The sequence below is a fragment of the Dryobates pubescens genome, chromosome 20 (genome assembly GCF_014839835.1).
Source record: "Dryobates pubescens isolate bDryPub1 chromosome 20, bDryPub1.pri, whole genome shotgun sequence".
NCBI lineage: Eukaryota > Metazoa > Chordata > Aves > Piciformes > Picidae > Dryobates > Dryobates pubescens.
In genome coordinates this window covers 1527156-1551586 of record NC_071631.1, presented here as the reverse complement: position 1 = coordinate 1551586, position 24431 = coordinate 1527156, and the positions used below count along the sequence as shown (strand labels likewise).

Here is a 24431-nt window from a genome sequence, read left to right as displayed (position 1 = left end):
AAATGGACTTTCTAGCTGGAAGAGGGTAAAACAGAGAGTGGCTGTCAAGTCAGACACCTGAATGGAATCTCTTTGAGCTGTCACCAAGCCCTTGCTTTGCTCTGGCATTCAGGAAGGTTCACAAACTACAACCTTCTGGCATTCAGCCTGGGAAGGGGGTTTGTTTCATGATGCTTCTGTGAAGAATGGAGTCAGAAGAAGAAATTAGGAAGTCTTTAAAGGCAGCTGAAGCTGTAACAGAGCAGTAAGTAGGCAGCATTTTGGGGGCTAGATTTTGTGTTCTTGGGACTGATCTGATGCTCTGAACCTGGTGGCTCTTCTGCCAGGCAGTCCCATTAGATCAGACCCCCAGCACAGCCTGTAGATGGATGAAGAGCATCAGGAGAAGGGAGATCAAAGGGACCTGGAGGATTAGGGACAAAATAAAGTGTGGGAACATCAAATAATGAGAGATGGGAGGGAAAGGTTATAAAATGAGCAGATTATTGGTGTGGAATCTATATTGCAGGGGTAACTGATGCCAAATAACCTGTGGCCTGCCAGCCAGGTTGTGATCACAGCCTGTTCTGCCCCTGCCTGGGTCGTGCCAGGGGTTAGCTGAGGCAATGGTGCTCTGCAGCAGTCACCAGGTGCCCGTGGCAGGTGGAAAAGCCAAGTGGATTCTCTGGAGCTCGCCAGTTGCTGCTGCCAAAGCAGAGCACTCCTGCAGCCTGTGCTCCCATCTGGGTATCCAAGCTGCTGACAAGAGCAGTTGTGGTTCAGAACTTGCAGAGGATAATGCTTTACCCAGGCCTTTGGGTGCATCCTGAGAGATCAGCTGTCTCTTCTTAGGCCTTGCAAAAAGGTTGGTGAACCATGCAGAAACCACAGCACCCTGCCCTGGCTTAGCCCTGCAGGAGCTGCTCAGCCAGCAGCAGCATTTGTCTCTTCCAACCTGCTTGATTCTGATTTTCCCCAGAGTGACCTGAGAAGCCTTCCCAGAGGGATCCCTCTGCTGCAGGTGAGCACAGGGAGCAAGCAGCAGCTGCCTTGGTTCCCATCCATCCCCTGCATTAGCTGCTGAAGAGCCAGGCTGCTGCTGCAGCCTCTCTGCTTTTAGGCACTGACTAACCAGCAGGCATTCAACAGAAGTCACTTTTCAAAGTGGATCCTCCCTCACCTCCTTCTGGCCTGCAGCTGAGCCAGAAACACACAGCACAGTCCTGAAAGTGCTCTGGTTTTCAAGCTGTTAAGAGCTTAGGCTGCTTGGCAAAGGCAGCTTTGGGAGCCTTGCTGGCTGAGATTTCTCCAAGCATACTTGGAAAGCTTTCCTGAGCTCAACTTCCATCCTTCCCTTGGGAAAATTTTTTCCACCTGGAGTTTTAGCTTTGCTGCTTTCTAACCTTAAAATGACCAGCAAAAAAAAACCCCAAACAACCTCAAAAGCCTTCAGTGCAATTTTCTGCTCATGCCAAGCAGTGGCTTCAAAGGCAGCCCACGGAAAAGCAGAGCTGTGCTGGAAGGGCAGAGCTGGTGTGGTAAATGCAAACCATCCCCAAGTGCAGGTGAAAACCACAGAGTGCTCATGAGAAAACGTTGCCTCAGGAGATGTTGACTTTGCAAGAAGCAAAGAAATGTTGACAAGTAGAAGGGAAAAGGGGGGGGGGGGGGGGGGGAAGAAAGACCACAAGCCAGGATTCCATGGGGGAAACCTCTGCAGCTCCAAAGGCTGCTGCTCGCTTCGGGGCTGTTTGAGCTGCAGGAGGACTCCTGCCCAGCAGAGTTTTCTTTCCCAGCTGAAGTTTGGTTATAACTAATGGGGTGGATTTTTTTGTTTTTTCTTTTCCCCACAGGAAAAAAAAAACCCAAACTAAAATTCAGTGGTGTTTATTGCAAAGATCCCAAGCTCTGACCTGCTCAGCCCTCCCCTTTCCAACCCTGGTGTCTGTTCTTCTTCCCTCTCTAAACACAGCAGCAAACCAGAAGAGCTTCTCCTGAGGGAACACAAATCACAGTTCTCACAGCAACAGCAAGGACACCTGAAAAGCAGACACAGCCCTGAGGCACAATCCCCCCTCTGGAGTGCAGTTCAAAGTGCTTTCCCCCAGCCCAACCGATGCTGCCTCCAGGAGCTGACAAACTGCGGCTGTGAAGCAGCAGGTTAGCTACAGAGAAACCAAACTCACCCTGCGCAGACCCCGCTGAGAGTTGCCTGTCCTCGGGAAGGGAAGGGACAAAGGAGTGTTTCCTTCTCTCTGGTGAGGAGACTAAGGATGACTCTCCCCAAAAGAATGTTCCCCATGTTTTGAGTGCCCATCCTGGAGCCTTAAATATAGCAGCCTGCTGTGCCAGGGCAGTGACAATGGGGAGACCCGGGCAGGGCTGACGCACTCGGAGCTGTTTACTGCGGTGGCAACTCCTCACAAACTCCTTTTCAAGTCAGGCAAATCCTTGCCAAACGCCAGAAGGAGAGACAGGTGCCTCCAAAATTCAGGCCTCGGGGTGGTGGTGGGGTTTTTGGTGTCTGGGTTCTCCCCCCTGCTCGTTTGAGAGAGGAGCTCACAAAGCATTTAAAGGAGGAATGATTTAATCCCCCCCCGGAATTTCCCTTGGGCTGCCGCAGCCATCGCTGCATAATAATCATTTGCTGTGACATCTCTTCAGTGACTGCCAGCTCCAGCCAAATTGTGGCAGGGTATAATTAGATCAGCAGCTAAGAGCAGCTCTTATGTTTTTGGCTGGCTCTGACTGCTCTGCTTTCCTTATTAGAGGCAGCTGAAGGCTTTGCTGCCACAATGAGCTGCCGAATCCAGCTGCCCGTGGTGGTATCCGGGAGTCTGGGGTGGGCTAAAAGAACAGAGCCTGCTGGCTCCCCCCTTGGGCTTGCAGCTCCAGCATTCAGGATCGACCCTTCCCACCCCACAAGCTGGGGATGGTTTGTTTGGTGGGTTTTTTTTGTGGTGTCATAATGAAAAATAAAGGTTTGACAGTAGCAAAGCTCCGAGGCTGCAGCACCAGTTTGGGAGCCAGCTGTTTTCTAGCTGTGTTTTGTTAGCTGAGGAGTCAGAGCATCACAGAATCAGACTGGTGGGGGTTGGAAGGGATCTCTGGAGGTCATTCAGTCCAACCTAACACAGGTTTGCCTAGAGGAACACATCCAGATGGGTTTTGAAAGCCTCCAGAGGAGGAGGCTCCACTACCCCTCTGGGCAGCCTGCTCCAGGCCTCCAGCACCCTCCCAGCAAAGAAGTTTCTCCTGTTTGACAAGGCTGAAGAGCTTTGGGTGTAAGCTGTCAGAGGGAAGGGACACTTTCCTTTCTTTGCTTTTGAACTGTGACCACTTGCAAGGGAAGTTCTGAGTGATTATCATCTGTTCTGCTTAATGTTAATGAAGTAATTAGTGGGGAACAGATCCAACCTCTGCTGTGTGTTTTAAAGAGAAGAGTTTTCATCTGCACTCCCCTCATGGAAGCTATTTCAAGCCTTTGACCGCTTTGGGCACCTTTATCTTACAGAATCCTTGATAACTATGTCCACAGCTGGCACAATCTCAGCATGAGAGGAGAGAAGATAAACATGGGCATGAAATCCTCCCAACCAGCCAGTGCAGGGCCCCTGCTTAGCACTGGGATCCAGCTGCTGTGCAGCTCTGCTGCATTGTAGCTCCCCATCGCTGACAGCAACGCTGCTGGGGCCAGGGTGGTAATCACAGAGTCCTAGGGGTTGGGAGGGACCTCCAGAGCCTGTCCAGTCCAACCCCCCCCTGCCAAGCAGGGCCACTTAGGGCAGATCACACAGGAACACATCCAGGTGGGTTTGGAGGATCTCTAGAGAGGACAGAGCTGAGTTACAGAGTCTGTTTCATCAGGGCCTCTCAACTCTGCTTCGCTCTGGCTCCACAGTTTGAAGCTTTTCATTTGTCCCTCGACTAAGACTTTCTTCAAAGGATTTGTTAAGAAGCCCTCAGTGGTTGTTTTTGTTTATACAGGCTTCAAACAGGGAACCTTCCAGAGCCAAAACAAACAGGGAGCAAACACCGCAGGAGAACGGCGAGCCCCAGACCGCAGGCAGAGCCTCAGCCCTGGGCAGGGAGCCCTGGTGAGCTCCCAGCAGAGCTGCCGCTGCCGCGGGGAGCGGCGAAGGGACAGCTCCCACATTTAGCTGAGAAGACAAAGAGCAACCCTCGGCTATAAGGTTGCAGCTGCCACCTGCTGTGCTGATAGCCTGGCGACAGCTGGAACTGCATCGCCGGGACATCTGCCCGGGAATAGGCACAGCCTTTGTGGCAGGGCACTCCTGGGTTCCTCATCCAGAGCCAGCAGCACTGCTAGCTGGGGAAAGGCTAAGTGTGGAGCAAGCCTGCTGCTGGCTGCAGGCGGCTTCCGTGGGAAGACCTTTGAGACGGTGTTGAAACCCTGCTGCTCATCTGGCAACGTGCTTGCACAGAGGGAGGGTGGGGTCGTCAGAGCCTGATTGCTGGGATGCACAGGGCAGCAAACAAGGTTATCAGGCTGCTAATGGAAAGCCAGCAAGCAGGAGGCAGCAAGCTCAGCACAGGTGGCTGGGGTGTGGATGAGCACTTGCCTTGCACAGCAGCAGCAGCAGCAGCAGCAGCAGCAGCAGCAGCAGCAGCAGCAGCAGCAGCAGCCTCTCTTACCAAGTTTTTTTCCAAAGAGAAAGGGATGATCCTCCTGTTAAATTCAAGAGGTGACTCAGGAGACAAGAATTGGTCTCCTCCTGCTGAGCATGACAAGGCCTAAAAGGTAAATATTGACTTAGCCATGATGAGAGCAGGAAACTGAGTGCCTCTGAATCACCTCTGCAAGGCTCACGGAGTCTCTCCCCACCGCCTGCCCTCTTCGTCACAGCTGCTGCTCTTTGGGATGGCTCAGACCAGGATGGGATGGGACCATAGCTGGGTTGGAAGCCTTGAAGATCACTCCAGCCATGGGGAGCCTTTGAATGTAGGCAGAGGCAGTGTAGCCTTTAAGGTATTTAAGGTGCCTGAAGAAGAGCTCAGCCCTCCCAGCCGTGGACACTTTGCCTCTTCAGGCACCTGCACACGTTCTGAACACCTGCCCCCAGGTTTTCTGTGCCTCAGTTCCCATCTCTCCTCCTGCAGCACCAAGATGATCCATTGATTAAGAGCTGGACATGACCAGCCCCTGTGCCAGGGGGTCTGCAGGGGGTGCTGAAAAGGCTTTTAAACAGCAAATGTTAGAGCAGCATCTTCAAATGCTCTCCTAAGGCCCCTTGCCTTCCACAGCACGCTGCCCATGCTGTGCTCAGGGCTGTGTTTCACAGCATGAGCTGAAATGTGGACCAGGTGGCATTTGGTTATTCCCCAAGCAGCATCCTGGGAATGCTGCTGACACAAGATATGCAGCCACAGGCAATTCTGGCACCACTGGCCTGAAGAGCAGCTGCTGCAGGCAAGGAGTCAAGGGGGCAGAAAGCTCCCCCTGGGGTCTCACCCTCCCTGGGGACAGCACAGCTGGGCTGGGCACCTCCTGTCACTGCCTGTGCTGGCTTTGATGGTTGGGTTTGGACACAGAGAACATGAAAAGGCTCAAACAACATTCCACAGGAGCTTTGATGCTGAATGGCATGAGGTAAAGCTGGCACAATGCAGGTGCCCTGCCAGCTTGCTGCCCAGACCATGCACACGTCGATGCCTTTCACACCCTGCGCCCTGCCAGCTCCTCACCACATCTCCCCTTGTGACCTGCTGGCCTCTGAGGGCACGGCCACAGTGCTTTGCTTCCTACTGATGCTGCAGTTAGGAGCTGGACCTTTGCCTCTCAAGTTTCTGAGACTGTTCTTTGAGTCCTGGATTGGATCATCACCTCCCCTCCTCACCTCCCCCTTGCTTTGTAGGGCTGTGGTTTACCTGCAGAGTCACCCTCAAGCAAGGGGAATGCAGCCCTTGGCCTCAGCTTCCCTGGACTGAGAAAACACCAAAGTGTGCTGCTGGTGAGAAGAGCTGAGCTTTGCTTCTGGCAGTGCTCTTCAAGTGAGCACTTCCCTGTCTCACTCAAAGCCTTTCTTCTTCCTAGAAGTGGTTTCAGTTCTCTGAACCTGCTGTCATCAGACCCTGAGGCTTGGGCACCACAGCAGGCTGAGCTCTGCTTCCCTCCTTTGTCCCCTGAGTCAACCTCATTCACCCTCCTTTGGGTAAAGGTGCAGCACTAAGGGAATTTGCCTTTCAGTTGACTCTGGGCTTGGTTCATTGCAGCCCTGCTGGTGGGTGTGCTGCTGGAGGAGCAGAGGAGGGCTTTGCAACAGTGGCCTCCTCTCTGCCATGCCAGTGGAGCACGTTCCTCACCAACAGCCTCAGTGAGGGTGGGGGGAAGCAGCTCAAGACCTCCTCAGCCTTGTTGATAGATTGCTGAGTGTAGAAGTATGAACTGAGGGCTGGACTGAGAGAAGTGTGAATCCTCACAGTCCTGCCTACATGGAATGGGGTCCTTGCTGCTCCACCCCGGAGGGTTTCAAGAGGAGAGGAGAATGCTGATTGTTCCAGAGAGAGAAGTGAGCAGCAGCTAAGAAATCCACCAGCTGTGGGCTGCAGGGATGAAAAAGGCTTCATCTTCTCTGCAGGCACCAAGAGCACAGCAGGGCAGGGCAGGGCAGCTGTAGTCTCACAGCACTGCTGCATCAGGAGCTATTAGCACAGCTCCAGTGACAGCTTTAAAGGCCAAGTCCTGTCCATGGAAGCAGCCTTTTGCTTTGCACAGAGCATCTCCCCAAGGGCAGAACTCCAGTAGGCACTGAATGCTTCCACTGTGCCACGCTGCCATGGGTACTTCCAAGTCCTGTAGCTCTGCACACATCTGCACCTGGTTATTTTTCCAGAGAGTGGAGATATCTTGGGCCTGGGTCTTTGGTGGTCAAGAGCAAACACAGCTTCTGCTGGGAATGTTGGTTGGCTACATTCTCAATTAACTGAGTCTGGAATTGGAACTTGAATTATAACTCAGCCTTTAAAGTAGTCCAGTTCAGAAGACATGTGAAGACTATGCAAGAGATGGAGGAGGAGAGGAGAGGAGAGGTTCAGAGAGGTTGGGAGAGGAGAGGAGATGAAGGAAGAAAATGCAAGAATATGCAAGGACAGAGCATTGCAATGCACCAAGAGGGAGTTTTACCAGCAAAGGGACCTCTCTCCCTGCCAGAGCAGCAGTGGAAAGAGCCTGAGGGCTCCACACCCTGCTAACACCTCCAAGGTCAGCTGTGTTCTTTGCAGGCCACAGCACTATTTCATGCAAGCAATCAGCTGGATTTTAATGCCACTAAGTCATCCTCATCAAATCCCACCTTTTCCCCCTAATCCCACACCACTTGCAAGTTCAAGTCTTTGAAGAACATAGCAAGGACAGTGTCACTGTCCCCATCTGAGACAGCATCTGGGGACACAGCATTGCTCAGTTCTGTGCAGCTCAGCTCCTCTCTTGCTTGGAGCTGTTCTGGAGTCTCTGGGAGCTGCAGTTTCGTTGTGGGATGTGGATGTGGCAGCAGCCACTGCTCTGTGCTGTCCCTTCCAGGGAAGTTGTTCCTGGTACTGACAGAGGAAAGGAGAGCTGATAGAGACTCCTCCCTGAGGTAGTCTGTGTCAGCTGCCACTGAGGACCCTGGCTGCTGTCTGTAGCATCCTCCTTGCTCCAGCAGGGCCAGTGGCAGCTGGGGTGCAGGCTCATTGCTCCCCACCCCTTCAGTCTGTAGTGCCAGCTGCTGCCCTTGCCAGCAAACCGACCCTCTTGTGTCACTGCTGTGCCACAGTGCCCAGCTTGGTCCCTGGCCTTTGTAATCCCAACGGCTGCAGCTCTTATCCAGCCCCTGGGTTATGAGATTGCCACCTGGAGAAGCTTCCTTCAGCCTCTGGGCTGGCTTGGAGCTCTTCCTGTCAAGCTGCTCGGTGCTCTCAACGCACATGCCGTAGGTCAGGGACAGACTCTTGCTGGAGGTGGCAGCAGGAACACTTTGGTGACTGGTTTGGGGAGCATAACAGGAAGGATCTGTGCTTGCCAAGCAGGGTGGCTGCAGCACTGGCACAGCCACCTGCTGCTGATAGGCAGTTTCAGCTGGAGGGAAGGACCACGCTGCTGGCTCCAGGGCTCTGTCCAGACGGTGACTGATCTGTGGTGCCTGCACTTCAGGGAAGAGAAGTGAAGGTTTGGACAAGCTGATGGGCTTGATAATGTGTTCCACTGTCAGGGTGAGAGGCTGGAATGATGGAATCCCTCTGAAGTCCTGTTGAAGTTGAGAGAATACAGAATTAACCAGGTTGGAAAAGACCTTTGAGGGCATCAAGTCCAAGCTATCGCCCAACACCATCTGATCAACCAAACCATGGCCCCAAGTGCCTCATCCAGGCTCATTTTAAACACTTCCAGGGTGGTGCCTGGACAGCATAGAATCATAGAAGTGTCAGGGCTGGAAGGGACCTCAAGGCTCAGCCAGCTCCAACCCCCTGCCATGGGCAGGGACACCTCACACCACAACAGGTTGCTCACAGCCACATCCAGCCTGGCTGCAAACACCTCCAGGGATGAGGCTTCCACCACCTCCCTGGGAAACCTGGGCAACCACCCTCATGGGGAAGAACTTCTTCCTGACATCCAATCTGAGTCTCCCCATTTCTATTTCTGTTCCATCCCCCCCAGTCTTATCCCTCCCTGACACCCTAAAAAGTCCCTCCCCAGCTTTCTTGTAGCCCCCTTCAGATACTGCAAGGCCACAATGAGGTCTCGTGGGAGCCTTCTCCTCTCCAGCCTGCACAACCCCAACTCTCTCAGTCTGTCCCCATAGCAGAGCAGCTCCAGCCCTCTGCTGGAGCTTGTGGCCTTGTGGCCCTTCTCTGGACACCTTCCAGCACCTCCAGATCCTTCCTGGAACAGAGGCTCCAGAGCTGGATGCAGTGCTCCAGGTGGGGTCTCAGCAGAGCGGAGCAGAGGGGGAGAATCAGCTCCCTCGACCTGCTGCCTACACTTCTAAATGCTCTCACCTCCCCCTGCTCAGCCAGCAGTGCTGGTCAGGGGCATGCAGCCAGTCCCCAGCACCTTCAAGGTTTGCTGAGCACTCACCAAAGCTGTGGGCTGGGCCCCATGCTGCTTGATGTATTTGTAGATCACATAACTGATGGCAGCAAACACCAGGCCGGCGCAGAAGGCGAGGGCCACGAAGCAGTAGAGCAGCCAAGTGTTGTCTGGGAGGGAAGGAAGAGAACAAGTGGGAGATGGAGCTTTAGAGAGCTGGGCTGGAAAAACACACAGGAGGTTAGCCAGGTGGTGTTCTAGGGCTGGTCTCACAGGACTAGAGGCACGGTCTGGTCCATGTGGTCGTGCTAGGTCATAGGTTGGACTGGGTGATCTCAGAGGTCTGTTCCAGCCTCAGTGACTCTGTGACCTGATGTTTAAGTGAGGAAGGTCACTGTTGCTTTGGGGTCTTTCTCAAGGCTATGGTCATAGAGTCACAGGACCCTGGAATGGGTTGGGTTGGAAAGGACCTTCAAGATCATCCAGCTCCAACCCTCCTGCCACGGGCAGGGACACCTTCACCAGACCAAAGCCTCATCCAACCTGGCCTCCCCCACGGACCTCCAGGTGAAAATCCATCCTTCTATGGATCCAGCATCCCAGCTGGACATCTCAAGGAGCAGTTAGCCACCTCACCTGCTTGTGTTCTAACCCAAAACACCTGAGGCTTGCTCCTCTTCTGGAAGAGGCAGAGGTAGACTGTTCCATTGTACTCAGTGTCAGGCTCCAAGTTGGAGACTTCAAACTCTTTGTTGTGCTCACTCTTTGTCCACTGTTCAAACACAAAGGCAGAATCCTGTGCTTTAGACAAGCCAAACCCACAGCTTGCTTCACACCAGGCTGGAAAACCAGCATGAAAAGTTATTTACCAGGGAGGAGCTGTAGGGCTGTAATAATTTTGTGGATGTGGAGGTCCAAATAAGTTTGTCTTCTGCTGTTGCTGCATTCAGTTGTTGCATTTCAGCTCCTTAATGCTTGAGCTAATGAAGTCATCCCCAGCAGTTTTATTTCCTCTGCTTACACAGCACCCCTGGAAACTCCACTTCCTTCCCCAGGATTTTAGGGGAGTGCTTAAAATCCCTCTCCCCCCCCTGCTGAGAGTCAAAGACTCTGAGACTTTGCTTGTAAATGCAGCTTTCATTTGCTTCCAGCTGGGCTGCCCTGAGCTGGCCAAGGTAATCCTGGGGGGGCAAATTACAGCCCACCACCCCCTTACACATTAGAGCTCTGAGGTCCTTCTCTGTCCTCCCCAAAACTGATTTACCAAAGTGGCCTCAGGTTGTGCTTTACCTTTTGCTGTGTCCTTTGGTTGAATATTGTTAAGTGGTAATCAACAGGACCAAACTTGCTGTAGATGTCCTCCACGGTTAGCTGGTGGCCACCCTCATCCCTCAGGGGGGTGTAGGGAGGCTGGATGAGGAACTTGATGGAGCGCACAGAAGGCACAAAGCTCACTCCTGGGGCTCCAATAGTAGCTGGAGGAGAGAGGAAAATAGAGCAGTGTCAGCTGTTGAGTTAAAGCTGATGCATTATCAGCTCAGTTGTTACACATTGCCCCCAGGCTCACTCTAAATTATCACTTCAGCTCAGGCACAGGAAGGGATTTGGGCTCTGTTTCACTGAGCACAGGAGAAATCTGGCAGGCAGAGATCTTTTCTTCCCCAGGGTTCTGCCACCTGCAGCCTGTGTTTGGCCCTAGAATTCTCACCCCAGAAGGACTGCCAGTTCCAGAAGGACCTCAGGGAACTGCCTGAAAGAGTCCAGCCCAGAGGCACAGAGCTGCTGCAGGCGGTGGAACATCTCCCTGGGAGGCCAGGCTGAGAGCTGGGGCTGGGAGCAGAGCAGCCTGAGGGCTGCCCTCATGGCTGGGGATGAAGATGTGCAGGGCTGGAGCCAGGCTCTGCTCAGGGATGGCCAAGCACAGCACAAGGGGCACTGGGGGCAAGCTGGAGCAGAGGAGGTGCCAGGGGAACAGGAGGGAAACTTTGTCCCTGTGAGGGTGCTGTGCCCTGGAGCAGGCTGCCCAGAAAGGCTGTGGAGTCTGCTCTGGAGAGCTTCCAAACCCACCTGGATGTGCTCCTGTGTGCCCTGCCCTGGGTGACCCTGCTCTGGCAGGGGGATTGGACTGGATGATCTTCCCAGGTCCCTTCCTACCTCTGACACTCTGCCTCCATAGCAGTTCTTCCCTCAGGCAGTTTGTCTCTTCCTTCTCTCCCCTAAGCCCACTCTGCTCTCAGACCCCGGGGTCGTCCCTGCCCTTCACCCCTTTGCCTCCTTGCCCAACGTGAAGGCTTCTTCAGGCCTCCACTCCCTTCCTATCACGTTGCAACAGCGCAAGCAGAGGCAGAGCTGAGCTGGGCACGCTGGAGACCGAGGATGGGTGGCAGCCAGCAGGCTGCAGCGGCTCTCCGCTCCGGTACCTACTCTCTTTGCGGGGCTCAAAGCGCTCGGAGCGCAGCCAGCCGGCGGAGCAGAGGCTGTGGCCGGTGGCCCTCACCCTGCCGTAGTAGTGCTCTGTGAAGTTCTCTGTCTCACGAGTGAGGTTGCAGAAAGGCTGGGTGATGCCCTGGCACTCCTGCTTGCTCAGCCAGGTTTTATCTCCATACCTTAGGAGAAAGAGGGAAACAAAAGCTTTCAGTGCCTCTGGCGGGACACAAACCTGCTCCGGAATGATCCTGGCGGCCCAGAAGGCCAATGGCATCCTGGGGGGCATCGAGGAGCAGGGCAAGGGAGGTTCTCCTCCCGCTCTGCTCTGCCCTGCTGAGGCCTCCTCTGCAGCATTGTGTCCAGTTCTGGGCTCCCCAGTTCGAGGAGGACAGGGAACTGCTTGGAGGGGTACAGCAAAGGGCTGTGGAGATGAGCAGGGGGCTGGAACCTCTCTTCTGAGGAAAGGCTGAGGGCCTTGGGGCTTTGTAGCCTGCAGAAGAGAAGACTGGGGGGGCGGGGGGGGAATCTTACCAATGATTATAAACCCTTAAAGGGTGGGTGCCAGGAGGGTGGGGCCAGGGCCAGGCTCTTTTCAGTGGTGCCCAGTGACAGGGCAAGAGGGAGCAGGCACAAACCTGATCTGGCAGCACTGCTCTGACTTTGCCCTGGTGACAGCACCAGAGGAAGCCAATTGCTGCATCTGCAGGTGAGGAAACTGCAGGCTGGAGAGAAGGAGGCTGCTGAAGGCAAAGAGCAGCTCTGTAATGCAGCAAAGCTGGCAACCCAAGGTGTGAAAATATTTGCTTAGCTGAGCCTCATCTGCCAGGTTTGCTGCAGAAACAGCAAAATCTGCTTCTCATCCTTCACCCTTCTCCCTCTGAGAGCAGTGAGCCTAAGGACAGGACCTGTGAGAAGAGGCAAACTTCACCTACTGTTTGTACTGGACATCAAAGAGAGTGCCAGGGGGAATATCTGCTTCAGTTTCCCAGGTCAGGATGTTGTCTAAGTTTGTAGAGGCAAATCTTGGTTGTTTCAGACATGATGACCTCTCTGTAGTCACAGTCCCTGGGGAAGCAAAGAAACCAACATGAGAAGCGTGCTCTGGCATCCCAGCCCTAAGCTGAACACGGCTCCAGCACTGCTTCCAGTGAGCAGAAGGAGGTGGGATGGGAAGCAGAAGCTTGAGCAGAGCAAGAGTTCAAGCCACACTCAGGTCAGCCTCTGTGCCTTGAGGATTGTTAACTCCTCCCAAAGAAATGAGAGTCAGGAATCTTTGCAGCAAGGCTTCAAAACCCTCCAAGAGTCAGAGAGAGAACCCTTGGGTTCCTCACCAATGTAAAGCAGTTAACTGGCTGGGAGAGGAAGGGCAAAGACCTGGTCTGAAGGCTGGCTGTGAATGTCTCTGCTCGCTGCTCCCACTCAGGGAAGTAATTCAGTTTCACACCTGTGGGGATGGGGCAGCCATCGACCTCTGGGGCTCTGTGTTTTATGGGATGGAGATTGCCTGTGTGCAGCGACAGGCAAAGCCCTGGAGCTTGGACTCTGCTCTGGGTGTGCCAGGGAGAAGGCAAACAGCTCAGCTCCCTGCTTCTGAGCCCTCTGCCTCTTCCTCACCCAGGATGGGTTCTGGCTTTGGTAAACACAAGGCTCACTTGTCCTTGCCAGATGTGCCCCTGGGCTGAGCTGCCCATGGAGAGCAGAATGTCACCAGGGTCCCTCTGCAGCAAATGGGCTCAGAGCAGGCACTGCTCAGGAGTGTCCCAGAGGCTTTTGGCTCTTTCTTGTCGTGAGAATAGCCCAGACCTGCCTCAGGAAGCTCTCTGACTTGCAGAGTAACCTTCAGCTTACAAGCTCTGCAATTTTGGGTTGCACACACATCCCCAGAGAGCATTTCTGCCTTCCTCCTCTGAAGGCTTTCAAAGGCAGCCTGGATGGGCTGCTGCGTGGGCTGCCCTGGGTGAGCCTGCTTTGGCAGGGGGCTGGACCCAGTGATCTCTGGAGGCCCCTTCCAACCCCTACCATTCTGTGATTACTCAACCCTTGGTCTGCAGTGTTGATGAACACCTTGAGGGTGCCTGGGCTTCAGCCTGCTCCTGCTGGGAAGCAGCAGTCCCACTTGTGGTGCTGGGACGTGGACACAAAGTCAGGGAGTGCCCCCGGGAAGAAGTGTGGTGATGAGCAAGTTGAGGCAGCACTCTCTCACAGAGGGGAAAACTGGGGACCACAATGGGGATGACTTCAACAAGACCACACTGAGCAGCTGTGGCAGCACTGCAGCTGCTCCTGGATCTTCACTCCAAGCTTTCCCTCCAGCTGCCTCCACGGAGGGGAGCTGAGTGTCAGCAGGTCAGAGGAGCTTGCTGCAGAGGAGAATGAGGCAGACAGGCACAGACCCCGTCCTCGGGCATCTTGTGCTGGCATTTGGGCAGGGAAGCAACTCAGAAATGGCTGCAGCCTGGTCCAGGTTTTGTCCTCACCTCAGTTCAGCCCTCAGCTGCTCGCACAGGGCTCAGCAGCACCTCCTTGGCGGGGCAGAAGTGCAGCAGCTGGAACAATGTGGGTGGGTTCCCCTTGTCTGAGCAGCACGAAAACTGAGTCACCAATACCCTGAGCACACCAGAAAGGGGAACTCTCCATCTTCCCACAGCCATCCCTGCTCCACACAGTTATGCAAAGCAGCCTGACACAGGCTCAGTCAAGCATGGACAGGGAAAACCCAAGGATATTCCACAGTGTGAAAGCCCCTTTGCTTTGGCACTTGCTGAGGAGCTTCCCCTCCAGCTTAAGCTCTCAGGCACAGGAGCAGGTGGTGAAAAGGTTGCTTGCTGCAGAGCTGGCATTGGGAAACATTGCAGGTTTATCCCTGATTCACCCAAGGGGAGCTTGCCACAGCTGGGGCAGGATTCAGTGGCTTTTAGGGTTGCTTTCCTTGTTTGTACCTCATCAGGGCTGTTCCTGTACTCATTTTGTCTCCTCTTAAGGCACAGAGGAGCTGATCCAACCCCCCTGTGTCCTTTATTCCAACACCTCTCTCCCCTTAAGGCACAGAGGAGCTGATCCAAACCCCCTGTGTCCTTTATTCCAACACCTCTCTCCTCTTAAGGCACAGAGGAGCTGATCCAAACCCTCTATGTCCTTTGCTGCTGTAGGCTCTGGGTTGTAACACACCAGCAGCAAATTCCCTCGCAGGAAGGAATCTTTTCTTCTCCCTACTGATCCTCAAAGCACTGAGCACACCAACTGCACTTAGGAGCTATTAAGAGGAGGGAGCCACAAAGAGGAGACCTTTTGAGCCACCTCAGACAGTAGCTCGTTCTCTAGGTCTTCCTTCGGTAACCGTGACTGAGCTACAAGGCAGAAGCAGCCTCGATGAGCGACCGGAGAGAAGTCGACTTACCAGCCAGGGAGAACACAGCCAGGACGGCCAGAAGTTGCTTCATGAAGAGCTATGCAGGCTGGGCTGGGAGAGCAGGCAGCTGATCCTTCCTGGATGCAAGTGAATCACCTGTAACAGGAGCTAAGCTGTAGCCTGTGAGGCCAGGTCGGGGTTGCTCCCCCGCGAGAGGCTGCGGAGCGCTCTCCTGCCAGCTGCATCGGGATCGGAGGTCAGCAAGCCGCAGATCCCTGCGCATGTGTGGGAGACAAAGGAGTGACACTGGGAGCACCTCTCCCTCTGGCAGGACACACACCTCGCTGTGCGAAGGTGCACAAGCCAGAGGCTTAGAAAATCCCCAGCTTTTGAAAGAGAGCCAAAGAGCACAGTGCTGATAGAGAGCTTCCTGCCTGCGAGCCCTCCCCGAGCGCTCTCTGTTTTGGGGCTTGCTTTTCTGGTCAGGTAACTTCGGCTCCTGAAAGCTCTGGAAATGGAAAGCTGGTGCTGTGCACAGAGCTGGGCTGACAGCTGCTGTGAGTGAGGCACCTACTGCCTCAAGCAATGCCTCCAAATGCGTTCTTAGAATGAAAGCCAGGCTCAGGAAGAGATTCCTGCCAGTGAGGCTGGGGAGCCACTGGCACAGGGAGGTCCTGGCTGCCCCCTCCCTGGAGGTGTTCAAGGCCAGGCTGGATGAGGCCTTGAGCAGCCTGGGCTGGTGGGAGGTGTCCCTGCCCATGGCAGGGGATTGGAACTGGCTGAGCTTTAAGGTCCCTTCCAACCCAACGCATTCCATGAATCTCTGCATCCTGTCCCTGCTCTACCCTCGGGGCCAAACACCACAGCAATCGCTGCCCCTTCTGCTCTCCTCTTCAGCTCAGCTGTTGCTGTCCCCTGCCCTGCTTCAAGCTGGATGCTTCAAAGCATGCCAGTGCTGCAGAGCTCTCATTTGGTCCTTTCCAGCTCAGCTGGAGGAGTGCAGAAACCTCTCAGGTCTGTTAAGCAGGGCACACCTAGGCACCAGCACGGCTGCCATCTAATTAACTCCAGCTCTTCACCAGGGTGTTTCCCTGGTGTATTTCCACTTTCAATCTGCCCTCACCTCACAGCCTCCTGCTTCTGCTGTGCAATGCCCTATGAGAGGGCAGAGGTGAGGCAAACTGTAGAGCACCTGAGGATTTGGCTCTGAGACTCTAGCTCTGAGGTTTATTTCTGCCCTTAATTCTAGAGAGAGGTTACCTTCTGGAGACCTCTGATGTTTTTAGGTACCTGAAGGTCTCCAAAAGTCTGGTTCCAAGTTTGAAATTCAACATCTGGCTTTCAGCTTCCGAAGTGTAGAAGCTTTGCCTGGGTCAGAAGGTAGCTCCTAAGGACAAAGGATGATCCAAGGACTGGAGCACCTCTGCTGTGAGGACGAGCTGAGAGCTGGGGTTGTTCTGCCTGGAGAAGAGAAGGCTCCAGGGTAACCTCAGAGCAGCCTTCCAGGATCTGAAGGGGACTACAGGAGAGCTGGGGAGGGACTTTTGATGAAGGCATGGAGTGAGAGGATGAGAGGTGATGGCTTCAGACTGGAAGAAGCTGGACTGAGATGAGACATTAGGAAGAAATTCTTCCCCAGCAGGGTGGTGAGGCTCTGGAACTGGCAGAGAGAAGCTGTGGAGGCTCCCAGCCTGCAAGTGGTCAAAGCCAGGTTGGATGAGGCCCTGAGCAACCTGTTCCAGTAGGAGTTACCCTGCCCATGGCAGGGTGGTTGGAAGTAGATGGTCTCTAAGATCCCTTGCAACCCAAACGGGTCTGGGATTCCCTTCACGGCTGGAAGGGGCAGCACTGTGCTCAGGCTGTTCCTGACTCCTGCAGTGGAAAGCAGGTCTCCAGCCCTGCGGAGAGAACTCGTGGAGCAGCAGGATGCTGCCTCCAGCAGGAGCTCAGCTAACCTGCAGCCTTTCCACCCTGGGAAAGCCTGGACAAGACAAGGAGCCGATCCCAGAGGCTGTTAGCAGAGCTGTGACATGCCAGAATAGTTCTGCAGAGGTTACACAACCTCGGAGCTTCCTGTAAGCCGCAGCCCGGGGGCTTTCCTGGGTTGCACAAGAGGATGGGTGGTGATTGGATTCGGGTGATCCCAATCTGCCTAAATGAGCAGCAGGGATTACAGTGCAGGATGTCCCTAAGGACTCTCTGGGGAGGACAGGCAAGGGGGGAAATAAAACCAAACCAAAGGAAAACCCTCGTGGATGAATCTTTTCTCTCCCCTCCCCTTTGTGTTTTAATCCAGGACTGTAATTGGTACATTTCAGTTTCAGAGCCATTCCCAACCCCTCCCTGTCACCCCCTGCCTCTAACACTCTTCTCCTGGTTCAGCTTTAACATCTTCCACCAAGCCCCTGGCAGCTCTGAAGGCAGAGCTTGGCTGTCCTGGGCCTCCCTCTGGATTTCAATGCTCTGCTTTTCTGCTTCTCCTTGGACTGGGCTGAAATGGGAGAGATTTGCTGGGAGGTGTGAAGAGAGCAAATTCAAAGCACACCAACCAGGCCAGCACTGCCCAGGCAAGGGCAGTCTCTGCTCTGCCTTTTGCTGCTGCTGGACTCGATGCTCTCTTTGGGTCCCTTCCAACCCCTGACATCCTGTGGAACACTGCAGCAGGTTGCCCAGGGAGGTGGTTGAGGCTCCATCCCTGGAGGTATTCAAGGTGAGGCTCAAGAGGGCTCTGGGCAACCTGATCTGGTTGAGGATGTCCCTGCTGACTGCAGGGGGGTTGGAGCTTTGGGGGTCCCTTCCAAGCCAGCCCATTCTGTGATTCTAATTCTTTGCTCAGAAGGATGCTCCAGGACCATGGAGCCCCAGAGTGAGCAGGGAGGGAAGCCTGAGGGGGTTTCACCCCTAGCCCTGTTTTCAAACGCAAGACTTTTTGCTGCAGTCCCCCCTTGCAGCTGTGGGGAACATAAAAGCAGACACAGGTGGAGCTGTGCATCCAAACACTCCTGCCTCTGCCTCCAGCAGCTCTCAGACATCCTGCACAGCAGGAGGGGTTCTAAACAAACAAACCAAGAGGCACATTGATCACTTTGGCTTCAGCTCACTCTCTTGAGGCACAGAAGGTGCTGTCTGCAGGCTGAGCTGGAGACCTTCTCATCCCACCAAAAGCAAATGTCTCTGGAATGTCTTAGGAAGAAGTTCTTCCCCAGGAGGGTGGTGAGAGCCTGGCACAGGCTGCCCAGGAAGGTGGTGGCAGCCTCCTGCCTGGAGGTGTTTGCAGCCAGGCTGGAGGTGGCTGTGAGCAACCTGCTGCAGTGTGTCCCTGGCCATGGCAGGGGGTTGGAACTGCTGAGCCTTGAGCTCCCTTCCAGCCCTGACAATTCTGTGGTTCTATGATTCCAGGCCAGCAGGGCTGCAGGTTTGCAGCTCCAAGTGGGATGCCAGGACGTCACCCAGCCCCAGGCCCAACCTGCAGGCACAGCTCTGTGCCTGATTTCAGAACCCAGCTGATGGTTTTGCACAGGTCCAGGCTGTGCTTTTGCTGCTTCAGAGGTGGTTTTGCCTTCCATAACTCACACCCCAACATCAAAGCCACCTTGCTCTGAAGCCTGGAGTGAGCACAAGGCACTGGGTGCTTGCTGTGCCACCCCTACCAGGGGTCTCACTCCATGTCTCACCCCAGCTGGGCTCATGGCTGCCTCCTACCAGAGCTTTAGCACCTTGGCACAGCACCTACAGGGGGTGGTGAAGGCAGAGCAGCTGCTCAGCAGGAAACAGTCACCAGCTGTGTCCCTGTGCCTTGACAGGGCAGACACCAGCAGAGGACTCGACAACACTCTCTTTAGGTGAATAAATACAACAAGCACCACTGGTGGTTATGTGTCCTTGTCCAGGTGTCCTTGTCCAGGTGTCCATGTCCAGGTGTCCTTGTCCAGGTGTCCTTGTCCAGGTGTCCATGTCCAGGTGTCCTTGCCTGGCTCCCTGGCTCTCTCCAGCATTTCCCAGGCACACCACAGAGCTGGGACCCCCTAGCTCCTTCCCAAGTAATGTGCATGCTCATAGCCTTTGCATTTAAACACCTCGTTGTGTTTTCCCTCCACACCTGAGGTTTCAAACGTCCCTGCTGCCAGGGTGTCTCTGTCACAGTCGCTGGCAATACCTTCATCTTCTGCCCCCTGCAGTGTCTGGAAGGAAAGGAGCAGCTGGGAGCTGGGCTGCTGCTGGAGCTGGGCTGTCTCACCCAGCTGGAGGTGCAGCTCAGCTGCTCTCTGGTAATACCTGGTGAAGTGAGGAGCCTGCCCGTGCTGGGCTCCTGCCAGCCTGGCACAAGTGCCCTCTGTCAGTGCATGAAGTGGGGTCACATCCAGGCATCCCTCCCAGCCTGTATCCTGCTGCCCATGCTCCTCAGGACCTGGGAATCTCACATCAGTGAGAGAGATTCTCCCCAGGGAGGAGCTGTGGGACAGGGAGGACTCCTCACTGGCTTGGGATCCCGAGGTGTCCACCTCACTCTTCCTCAGTGGAAAGGAAGTAGAGTCCAAGGTACTTAGGTCAAGCTCAGACTCACTCCCCACAGAGAGATCTCCAGTTCCAGAGTCCAAGCTGCTCTTCCCCTGATCTGTCCTGGATGACTGAGGGTTGAGAGGTCTCTTTGGAAAGTGAGGCATTCCAATGTATGGGATGAAAGTACTGCTGCCCTCCTCCTCCTCCTCTGATGATGATGATAGGAAAGAAGCCATCCGTGGGAGGCTGTTTCTTGCTGAAGCTTTGGCTCTCTTCCCTTGGGACTCTGGCAGCTCTGTGCAGGTGAGGTAGGCCCTGGGGAACTCCTTGGTGCTGAGCTCACAGTGAAAGTCTGCTCCAGCAGCCTTTAGAGGAGACAAATCCTGCCAAGGGAGAGAGCCAGGGAGTTAGTGATGCCTTGGGAAGACACCACCTGGCCTGGTGGATGGTGTCTGTGCCCATGGGAACCAGGTGACCTCTAAGGTCCCTTCCAACCCAACCCACTCTGTGCCTCCGTGAGACGTTTGGCAACAGGAAAGCAGAGTCCCCATGGGACAAGTGGGAAGCTCAGAACTCTCCCAGTCCTCCCCAGCTACCCTCTGAACATCAGGAAGGCTCTGAGCCAGGAGAGGACCCCAGTGTTGGAGCCATACCAGAGCATGTGGCATCTTCTTCTGCTTAGCATCTTGCTTCAGCAAGCAGATGATGAAGGGGGTGGTCAGGAAGATGGGCAGGACAAACACAGGGATGGTGACAGCAAAGGGGAACTTCCATTCCCCTGTTGAGGAAGAAAAAGACAGCAATGAGCTCCTGCTGGTGGCACAGCTCAGAAGAGGCTCTTTGAGTCAGCTTTTCCCCTCAGAAAACTCCAGCTCCTAATTCCACAAACGCAGAGGAAGGCAAAGAAACCTTCCTGAGGTCAGCCAGAGCAGGGAGCTCTGCCAGCAGGCACTGCCTCCCTGGCAGCAGGGCAGAGCTGAGGCTTTGCTCTCTGGTTCTCAGGACAAATTGGACTATTTCCAGCTCAGGGCCAGCATCTCCTGAGCTCCAACCTCTTTCAGGGTTGGATTGTCTCAATCCAGATCTCCCTGCAGAGAGCAGGAACCTTTCCCTAGCACACCCGACCAGCCCCAGAGGAAAACCTTTGGGGTTCTTTGGGTTTCTTTTCTCTCTTCTCTTCTGGTGGCACAGGCTGCTTTTGGTGGCAATCTTTGCCTTGCCCCAGTCCCCACTGGATGCCCCCCCAGAGCCTTTCCTCAGCAGGGCCATACCTCTGTGGGTCAGCAGCACACAGAGTGGTTGGGAGAAGTGGCTGTACTTGAAGCCAATGCCCTGGAAGGAAGATCTGGCACTCAGGCAGTAGTTGCCTCGAAGGGCAGTGGTGTCAATGGTCACTGCCTGCTTCCTGAGGATCTTTTCATATTGCTTCTGTTTGCAAACAAAAAGAGCAGAGGGGTGCAGAGGTGCTGCTGTCATTGCCTGGGAGAGGTTTCTCCAGCCTTTTACCCCATAGAAGGGTTTGGGCTGGAAGGGACCTCCAAAGGTCCCCCAGTCCAACCCCCCTGCAGTGAGCAGGGCCTTCTGGTCAGGAGGTTGTGTGGCTGCAGTGGTTGGGAGGTGCATGGAAAGGGCACTCATTGTCCTTCCTGCTGCTCACAGCAAGCACCTCCTGGCTTCTAGAGCAGGATTTGCAGCTGGTGCTGTGCTCTGTTCTGCTCTGTTCAGCTGTGCCTGAGCTGGGTGCTTCAAACCTCAGCTACAGCCCTGTTCTAGTGGAGCCTCCAGATCACAGCTTCCTGCTCAGGATAGGAAACTATGGCAGAACAAATGTCACAGAATCAAAGGATTAGCAAGGTTGGACAAGACCTTTAGGCTCACCCAGTCCAACCAGCAACCCAACACCACCCTGGCCACTAAACCATGGCCCCAGGTGCCATGGCCCCAGGTCTCCTGAACACCTCCAGGGACTCTACCACCTCCCTGGGCAGCCTGTGCCAATCCCTGACCACTGCCACTGAAGGAGTTTCCTCTGATGTGCAACCTAAACCTCTCCTGGTGCAACTTGAGGCTGCTCCCTCTCATCACATCCTTTGGTACAAGGGAGCAGAGCCCAACCCCCACCTCACTGCAACCTCCTCTCAGGGGGCTGGAGAGAGGAATGAGGTCTCCCTCAACCTCCTCTTCACACTAAACACCCCCAGCTCCCTCAGCCTCTCCTTACCAGCCCTGTTGTCCAGACCCTTCCCCACTTTCCTTGCCCTTCTCTGGGGACACACACACAGATACTTTCCCCCTCTGGCTCTGTTTTCACTCTCATGCTCTCCAGACTTTCCACCCAGTCTCTCCCTGCCCAGAGACTTGGATCTCTTTCCTTTCAAGCTGGGCATCTTCCCTGCATTTCCTCTAAGAAGTGTCACTTTCACTGACCTTCTCTTCAGAGCCAGCTTCCCAAAAGTTCAGGTCATACATCCAAACCAAGGTCTCCACACAGGGGGGCAAGGGGAAGGAGGCCTCCACGTGGATGGAGTTGTCCTTCAGGGTGACATTCAGCACTGGGGGAGCCAGTTCCACTGCAATGGAGTGAGCAGGCATGAGCAGAGGCAGGAGCTTGTGCCTCAGCTGCACAGAACGAAGGCTTTTCTCTGCACTTAGGATCACAGACTTGTCAGGGCTGGAAGGCACCTCAAGGCTCAGCCAGTTCCAACTCTTCTGCCCTGGGCAGGGACACCTCACACTGGATCAGGCTGCTCAGAGCCACCTCCAGCCTGGCCTTATAAACTCCCTCACCTCTTTGGGCAACCTGTGCCAGTGCCTCACCACCCTCATGGGGAAGAACTTCTTCCCTCTGTCATCTTCTGAAGGAGGCAGGAATGGGGAAGGCAAAGGAAGAGCTTTGTTTTGCTCTAACATAGCCCCTCTGGCACCTGGCAAGCCTGCAGCCAGCTCAGCCAGAGCACTGAGCACCAAACCCTGGCACTTGCCACCAAATTCATTTTCAGGTGGGGAAGGCTCCTCGTTGTTTGTGCTCCCCCAGGCCTCTGCCACAAGCTGCTTGTCTCTCTTCCCGTGGTGTGTGCCCTGCCAGCACTTGTTGGGATGTCCTTTCCCCCAGGCTGGAGCCTGGCAGCCACTCACCATCCAGGTAGTACTCCTTGAACTGTGATTCCACCCACGGGGAGCGAGAGCTTCCCAAAACAGCTTTCACTTGAGCTCGAGCCTTGACAAAGTAGGTTGGGAGCTCACAGGTCAGCTTGCAGGAGGTGCTCTGAATGGCTTTGCAGTGAGGAACCTTCTTCCACTTGTTCAGGTGCTGCAGGCTAAGGGAAGGAACAAGCAGAACAGAAAATCAAACTCACTGCTCTGGTACAGCTCCCAGAGCAAGACAGGGAAGGCTTCTGGAGGATGCTACCAAGTCTGCAGCAGGCTGCCCAGGGAGGCTGTGGCTGTCCCCTCCCTGGAGGTGTTCCAGGCCAGGCTGGATGAGGCCTTGAGCAACCTGGGCTGGTGGAAGTGTCCCTACCCATGGCAGGGGGGTTGGAATTGGATGAGCTTTAAGGTCCCTTCCAACCCAAACCCATTCTATGGATCTCTGAATCTTGATTGGAGCTCTTTGCAGATGGATAAGAACTGGTTTTGGTGAAAGGATCCTAATTAGAATCCCAGCATGGCTCAGGCTGGAAGGGAGCTCAGAGCTCCTCTGCTCCAAGCTCCCCACCATGCCCAGGGACACCTCTCAGCCAGGCTCAGCTGCTCAGGGCCTCATCCAGCCTGGCCTTGAACAGCCCCAGGCAGCAGGCAGCCACAAGCACCCTTTTCCCTGTGCCATGCTGCCAGTCAGACATCCCCCAAGCACTTACCTCTCATACCTCACAGTGTATCTCACCCCTGGTGGGGAGCCTGCTCCTGGAGCCCACGTCAGGATCATGTCAAAATCCTTGGAGAGCAGCGTCACGTTCTGAGGAGCAGGGAGTTTGCCCTGACCTGATTGAAACAGCAGGGGCCAGGAGGTTGGTGAAGGGTGGCAGAGCATCAGAGAGTGGCTTGAGATGGAAGGGAACTCTAGAGGTCATCTTGTCCAACCTTCCTGCAGTCAGCAGGGACATCCCCAACCAGATCAGGCTGCTCAGAGCCCCATCAAGCCTGACCTTCAGTGATGGGGACTCCAGCACCCCCCTGGGCACCCTGTTCCAGTGTTCCACCACCCTCACAGTAAAGAATCTCCTCCTGATGTCACAGAATCAACCAGGTTGGAAGAGACCTCCAAGACCATCAAGCCCAGCCGATCCCCCAAGATCCCTCCCGCTCTGGTTTCAAACCTTGCCCCTTGTCCTAGTGCTCCCAGCCCTTGGCACCAGCCCCTCCCCACCTTTCATGCAGGTACTGTTTTCTTTCTCCAGGGGCTGGAAGGCTGCTCTCAGGCCTCCCCAGAGCTTTCTCTTTCACCGTCTGTGAATGTCCCGTCTGCCTCAGCTGCGCCCATCCACACCTCCCCTCCTCCATCCCAGCCACCCGGCGCAGCGAAACGCAGCGGCCGCGGGTCCCGCACGGTACCTCCAGCCTGCTGCAGGAAGCACAGCGCCGTCAGGACGCCGGCTCTCCAGGAGGACATGCCAGAGCACAGCTCTGCCCTTCCAGAGAGGCTTTGTTCTCCTTGCTACCTTCTCATCCTGCTGCTCTGCTGCCCGGCAGCCGCCGGCGGCCGCCCACGGCCGCGCTTCCTGGTACGGCCCACGGCCAGCCCTGCGCCCCGAGCCGGGGAAGGAGCTGCTGCCGGGCTGCCTCGGGAGGCAAAAACAGTGTCGAGGCTGCAGCACAACGCCCTCCAGTGAAACACAGCTGATCCCCGGCCCAGGCTGGCTGCCAGCAGCCTGAGCCCTGCCGGCCGAGGTCCTCGGGAAGAAGCCGACCTTTGGAATTCACCTGCTGGGCTGTGAGGTTCTCACAGAAACCAAAGGAGTTTTTATTGCCCGAGAGAGCTGGGGATGAGGCAGCGATGGCAAGCCCCAGTGTGTGACATTGGGATGGTCTGGTGTTCACAGCAGGGCAGGGGTTTGCTCTTGGAATCATAGAATCACAGAACTCTCAGGGTTGGAAGGGACCTCAAGGCTCATCCAGTTCCAAGCCCCCTGCCATGGCCAGGGACAC

General features: G+C 55.1%; 2 protein-coding genes across 2 annotated transcripts; both read right to left on the bottom strand.

Moving 5' to 3' along the window:
• Positions 1-7301: 7301 nt before the first annotated feature.
• On the bottom strand, positions 7302-14952 carry IL22RA1 (interleukin 22 receptor subunit alpha 1). The gene is made up of 7 exons (XM_009908541.2): positions 14835-14952; positions 12370-12502; positions 11435-11616; positions 10301-10485; positions 9647-9782; positions 9059-9180; positions 7302-8225 (listed from the first exon to the last, which is right to left on the bottom strand). The coding sequence occupies exons 1-7, from the start codon at positions 14875-14877 to the stop codon at positions 7302-7304; spliced, it is 1725 nt and encodes a 574-aa protein (XP_009906843.2). The 5' UTR covers positions 14878-14952.
• A 3794-nt stretch (positions 14953-18746) lies between these two features.
• On the bottom strand, positions 18747-23906 carry IFNLR1 (interferon lambda receptor 1). Its single transcript, XM_054170880.1, has 7 exons — positions 23838-23906; positions 23144-23267; positions 22422-22603; positions 21714-21856; positions 20558-20714; positions 19940-20064; positions 18747-19669 (listed from the first exon to the last, which is right to left on the bottom strand). Exons 1-7 carry the CDS (start codon positions 23893-23895, stop codon positions 18812-18814), a joined length of 1647 nt encoding a protein of 548 aa, XP_054026855.1. The 5' UTR covers positions 23896-23906; the 3' UTR covers positions 18747-18811.
• Positions 23907-24431: the final 525 nt, after the last annotated feature.